This window comes from Mus pahari, unplaced genomic scaffold (genome assembly GCF_900095145.1).
Source record: "Mus pahari unplaced genomic scaffold, PAHARI_EIJ_v1.1 scaffold_6492_1, whole genome shotgun sequence".
Lineage (NCBI taxonomy): Eukaryota > Metazoa > Chordata > Mammalia > Rodentia > Muridae > Mus > Mus pahari.
Genome location: NW_018392321.1, coordinates 18,598 through 24,604, shown reverse-complemented (window position 1 = coordinate 24,604; position 6,007 = coordinate 18,598). Strand labels below are relative to the sequence as shown.

General features: G+C 40.1%; 1 protein-coding gene across 1 annotated transcript in view; it reads left to right on the top strand.

The window, feature by feature from the left end:
* LOC110314941 (zinc finger protein 665-like) overlaps positions 1 to 6,007 on the top strand; it is a 57,171-nt gene that overhangs the window by 49,812 nt on the left and 1,352 nt on the right. The window contains 1 exon segment of the mRNA XM_029534670.1: positions 5,506 to 6,007. Within this exon segment, the coding sequence (XP_029390530.1) occupies positions 5,506 to 6,007 (502 nt within the window).

Genomic DNA, 6,007 nt, shown 5'->3' with positions numbered 1-6,007 from the left:
TGCAATCTTTATATGCCCCATACAGGGGAACGCCAGGGCCAAGAAGGGAGAGTGGGTGGGCAGTGGAGCAGGGTGGGAGGAGGGTATAGTGGACATTTGGGATAGCATTTGAAATGTAAATGAAGAAAATATCTAATAAAATAAGTTAAAAAAATGTTCCCCCCAGCAAAATGCAAGTCTCTCTCTGTTTAGCAGTCAGTAAGTCCAGGGCTCTCTGGTTTTGGAGAGCAATGCCTGCTAAGGAGGTTATCTGGCATTTAAGTGACTCAAGGCTGTCTGTAGTGGAAGACATTGCCTGGTCAACCTTGTCTTGGAAATCGCTGGTCAGATGTGTTTGGATGAGGGCTGCTCCAGCAGTTCCTGTTGCATCCAGAGAGACAGCAAGGCCTAGTCCAATGAATAGAGGGATGAAGAGCTCTCTTTTCTTTCGGCTTTCTCCCATCTGCAAGGCATGTTCTTCAGGTTTGTAGAGATAAACCTGGGGTACAATTATCACAGGGATGCAGGAGCCTTGTAAAGGGGTGTTAATACAGGTACTTGTAGTGACTTTGTACCAGAGGAGGGCAGGAGGGTTAACACATACTGACTTGGTGATGGTGATGTCATGAACACATATAAGATGGGGTTTTGAGAAGGGTCCTAGAAGGCAAAGAGGCGAGGTAGGTCAAAGAGAGGAATGTCCTGTGCTTTCCTCTTGGGTAGGGTTCCATGGAGGTCATGAAGGAAAATGTTAATGGGAACAGCTGCTAATAATGGTCAGGAGAGAGGAGCACAGAAAACGCATTGAGAGGAGTTGGGGTGGGTTGTTAAGGAAAGGAAGTCAGCTGCATATTGGATGTACTGTAGCCTGGAAAGGGTAGCTCGCAGTTCCTTCTGAGACTCATTTTCCAGTTGGATAATGTTAGCATGAGTAAAGACTGATTTGGAGGCAGGAACAAGCTCACAGAAGATGTGCATGGCAGCAACTGGGTATTTGGCATAGCCATTGGGGTAAAGTTTACCCATGACTCCATTCCAACAACCTTCATCCCATGGATCACCAATTGAAAGCTGAAAATGAGTTTTAAGGTTGGTGAGCATTGTGTCACCATGACTGGTGGATTCCATTCTGCAGTTCCAGTATCTGCAACCTCCATATGTGGAGACCTTCTGGAGACATACACCTGTGTTTCAGTAAGGAAAGCAGAGAAAAGGGCTGGGTATAGTGGAGATGGAATCTGGGTGTAGGGTTATCTCAATCCTGGTTTGACATCCTTCTAGTGGACAGTCCAGGGTCCCTATAACTTTGTTGTGTCCATTGTAGGTTTCCTTAGCATAAAGTCTCCAATGTTAGGTGTTAGAAAGGCTAAGGAGAGTCTGGGCAGCAGTAGAGTTAGCATGAAGAATGACAAAAATAGTCAAGAGAATAGAGGAAAAGGGGGCTAATTTTGGTGTATGCCAATGGAGGGAGATAGCAGGATGTTTGGAGTTTTTGTAGATGCTAAATATGTTTAGGGTAGTTAGAGCCATCATTAATTGTACATTAGGGGGATAGGTGGTTGCCTTTGTTTTAGGAGTTGGGATTTTAAGGGTTGATGTGTTCTTTCTATTATTCCTTATCCCTGAGGGTTGTGGGGAATTCCTGTATGATGGGCAATTTCTCAGTGTGTGCGGAAGGTTTTGAATTGAGAACTAGTGAAGGCTGGGCCATTATCAGTTTTTAATCTGTTGAGGAATGCCCATGATGGCAAAAGGTGAAGAGCATATGATGAATCAATCTTTGAGTTTTCACCTGTTTGGGCTGTAGCCCATATAAAATGTATGTATCTATGGTGACAAAAACATGTTTCTGTCTACTGAATTGTGGAATATGGGTGACATCAATTTGCCATAAGGCATTGGACTTAAGACCTCAGGGGTAGGTGCCAATTACCTGTAAATCTGGGGTGGTAATGAGGGATGTACAAGAGGAACATGTCTTTATAATCCTCTGGAGTTGAGCAAGAGGGATGTGGGGGAAGCGGGCCTGAAGCCACTTTATATTTTTGTGTGTGTGTGAATGAACTTGGTCTGCTTGTTCAGTGGAGGTCATGAATGTCCCTGTCGAGGCAGTTTGGTCAGTGAGTGTATTTCCCTCAGATATAGGACCTGGCAGGGGACTATGCGGTGAGTGTATTTCCCTCAGATATAGGACCTGGCAGGGGACTATGCCATCAGACATGCTGGATGTAGATGGGAGAGTCTCTTTCCTGTAGAAGGGTGGAGACCTGTATGAGTAGAGGGGAAAGTGGGTTGGCATCTAGTTTGATGAAGGATCTTGATAACCAGGGGAGCAAATTAACAGTCTGTTAATATACACCATCTGAACAGAGGTTAAGGGGGCCCTTGACTTCTTTTAGAGCTAGATAGATGGCATATAATTCTTTACATAGGGGGGAGTGACTGGGTAGTTCTTTGAACCAGTTGTTGAAAACTAATAAAGAGGGGGGCTTGGGGAGAATGTGGGGGGAAGGCCCACATCCAGCAAGAGTTCCTGGGCTCTGGGCAGGTGGATATAGGCATGGTTGGGGGGGACTGCCAGACGCCTTCCACTCAGCCCTGAGTGGGCATCTAAGCCTCTGGCCCACTTGGAGGGGGATGGAGAAGGGGAAGCCCTCAACCTGGGGGCCCAGGGCCACACCCTGTAGCCCCGGGGATATAGGAGACAGGGATGGGGGAAGAGGTTCCCAACACTGATGAGAGGGAGAGCATCTTTAAGGAGCAGAGACTCTCTGTGGTTTAAGAGCTTTATTATAGAAATGCAGGGAGAAAAAGAGAAGGGGGAGAGAGGGGAGAGAGAGGAGAGAGAGAGAGAGAGAGAGAGAGAGAGAGAGAGAGAGAGAGAAGAGAGAGAGAAAAGAGAGAAGAGAGGAGAGAGAAGAGGAGAATACAAAGAGAAAGGGACGAGGAGAGAGAAATGAGAGAAGTGAGAGGTAAGAGAACAAAGGAGTGAGAGAGCAAGGTGGAAGTTGAACACTTATGGTCTTTACTGTTGCTATTTAACTGGGGAGGAGTTTAGCCTAAAATTCAGAAGCTTGGTCCATTGTCTACTTAAATACTGAACATGCTTCTCTTGTGGGGGCAGTGGGGACAAGTTATTTAGGCAGGGGCCAGAGTTCCAGGAGAATGAGGGAACGCCTACTGTGTCATGTTGGTGAATTATGACCACTGGGGTTCAGACCTCAGCTCGGCTGGAGACCAGCCTTTAATTCCCCACAGTCACCCCAATTGATTCTTTGATTTTTCCCTCATCTCTGGCATCCATCGCATCTTGGAGATATCCCCCACCACCGACCACCATCAATTTTAGATTTCCATTTAGTTTCATAAAGCATCAGTCCTTCTGTCATGTTCTTCTTTAAACCTGACCCTGAAACCCACACTCCCCTCCCTAACCCACAGACTCTCCCCATTCCTGTTCTTTATCTGGCTATTATGCTATTTTATTCTTCCTTCTAAGTGAAATTCAGGCCTCATTGGTTGGACATTTTTTTCATTTGAAGGATCTTTTGGTCTTAGGAGTATAATATGGTACTTTTTATGCCTAATATATATATGTAAGTGAGTATACATATCATGCATTTTGTTTGGAGGCTGGGTTATCTCAAACAGGATGATATTCTCAAGGTATATCCATTTGCCTGCAAAATTCATGAGTCATTGTTTTTCATATCTGAACAGTATTCCATTGTATAGATTTACCACATTTTCTTTATCCATTCTTCAGATGAGGTTTTCATCTAGGTTGTTTATAGTTTGTGGCTTTTACAAATAAAACTCCTATGAACACCATGGAGGAAATGTCTTTATGGGGTGTTGGAGCACTTAAGATGTTATCATATATCTTTCCTGGTTTCCTTATAAATATTCTCTCTGATTTTAAATCCATTGTTTAATGTTGCATTAGAATTCAGCCCTGAAAGAAGTATTGTAGGTCCTCATTTTTGTCATTTTGTCATTTGAAAGAAGATTTGTTTCCATATTGAAGATTCAGTTTCACAGAGGGAAGAAGTTTTATTTAACTAATGGGTGGTCGTTCCACCAATTTGTTTCAACTTATAATGTTATAATGAATAATTAATTATAACATTCATAATATTATAAAATATCATATTTTATGAAATATCATCTGATATCTATTATGTTTATGAAATTGTTCATTTGTAGGAAAATTGCTGCAGTTCTGTACTGAATTTGTACGATCTTCACAATGGTGCTGTTTCATGCATTATGCATGTATATTGTTTTCACCTAACTCAAAAATGTCATATAATGATTTGCTTTTAATATTTTCAGCTCTGTCATGTGATTATACCAAGAAGCTATTCCCAAAAGGACATACACAGGATTACTTCCAGAACAAAATAACACGAAGATATGGATGTAGTAGCCTTTCAGATCAATATCGAAACAAGTTCTGGGAATATAAATGTGATAGTACAGAGTATGAAATGTATGATTATGTAAATGATCAATTTGAAGAGCACTTCTTTTTCATTTCTGAAAATTATCAAGAAGCCCTAACTTCCCCTGAAAGAAGTCAGTCTGGTTCACTCTCACTTTCACAACTGGAAGATTCTCTAGTAAACAATTCACAAAATTTGAAGCACAACCCTGTTTTACACAGAAATACACAAACATTACAAAGTGATATTTGGGTGAATAAATTGTGTTCCCTGATGTATATATTACAGAACATGAGATTAAACAGTGGTTCAGTGCTTTATGAACAAATGAGATTGTGGAGCAGAGAAAAAGCTACTGAATGTCATCAAGGTGAAGAATACTTCTCTCAAAATTTATGGCAGTTCCCGCAAAAAAATGTACTCAGTGACAAGTTCTATGATGTAGATCAACAAATGAACAAATCTATGAATGCAATGAATGATGGAAGATATAATGTGGGAGGTAATTTTAAAAACTCTAACACAATAATTGATATTAATATAGGCTATATTAAGAATCCTTTAATGATGTATTACCAAAGCAATCAATACAGAGACATATCATATCAAGGTAATGCCTTATTACAAGATTCTATTTGTAAAACAAATCCAAGTGAAAATCATGTAAGATTTATTCCAGAATATCATTATAGCAAGCATAGAAAAATGGCGATCTCTAATCACTGCTCCAAGTCTTCTTCGCAACAGCATACCATACAGAATCTTTATATAAATGAAAATAAGAATGCAATTTTAAGTGAATCTTCAATTCATAGTTGGTACACTGGACCATGGATTAATGAATATTCTAAGAGATATCTGTATGATACATACAGTGATGTCTCAAATGAATCATTAAACTTTGAGAAAGCACAGAAAGCAAATAAATGTAATAAGTATGAGAAATCATTTATCCAGTCCTCAAATCTTCAAGCTTATTATAGAACTCCTACGCAAGAGACACCTTACAAATGTAATGAATGTGGAAAATTCTTTACCTGTTCCTCAAGTCTAAAATTTTGCCATGAAAACTGTACAGGAAAAAGACCTCATAAATCTAATCATTGTGGAAAATCATTTGCACAGTCTTCAAAACTACAATTTCAATACAGAATCGACACAGGAGAAAAACCTTACAAATGTAATGAATGTGGCAAATCTTTTACACAGAACAAAGTGCTTAAAGTTCACTATAGAATCCACACAGGAGAGAAACTTTACAAATGTAATGAATGTGGTATATCTTTTACACAGAATTCAGAGCTTAAAGTTCACTACAGAATTCATACAGGAGAGAAACCTTACAAATGCAATGAATGTGGTAAATCTTTTAAACAGAACAAAGTGCTTAAAGTTCACTACAGAATCCATACAGGAGAGAAACCTTACAAATGTAATGAATGTGGAAAATCTTTTACACAATCCTCAAAGCTTCAAATTCACTACAGAATCCACACAGGAGAGAAACCATACAAATGTAATGAATGTGGGAAATCTTTTACACAGAACTCAGAGCTTAAAGTTCACTACAGAATCCATACAGG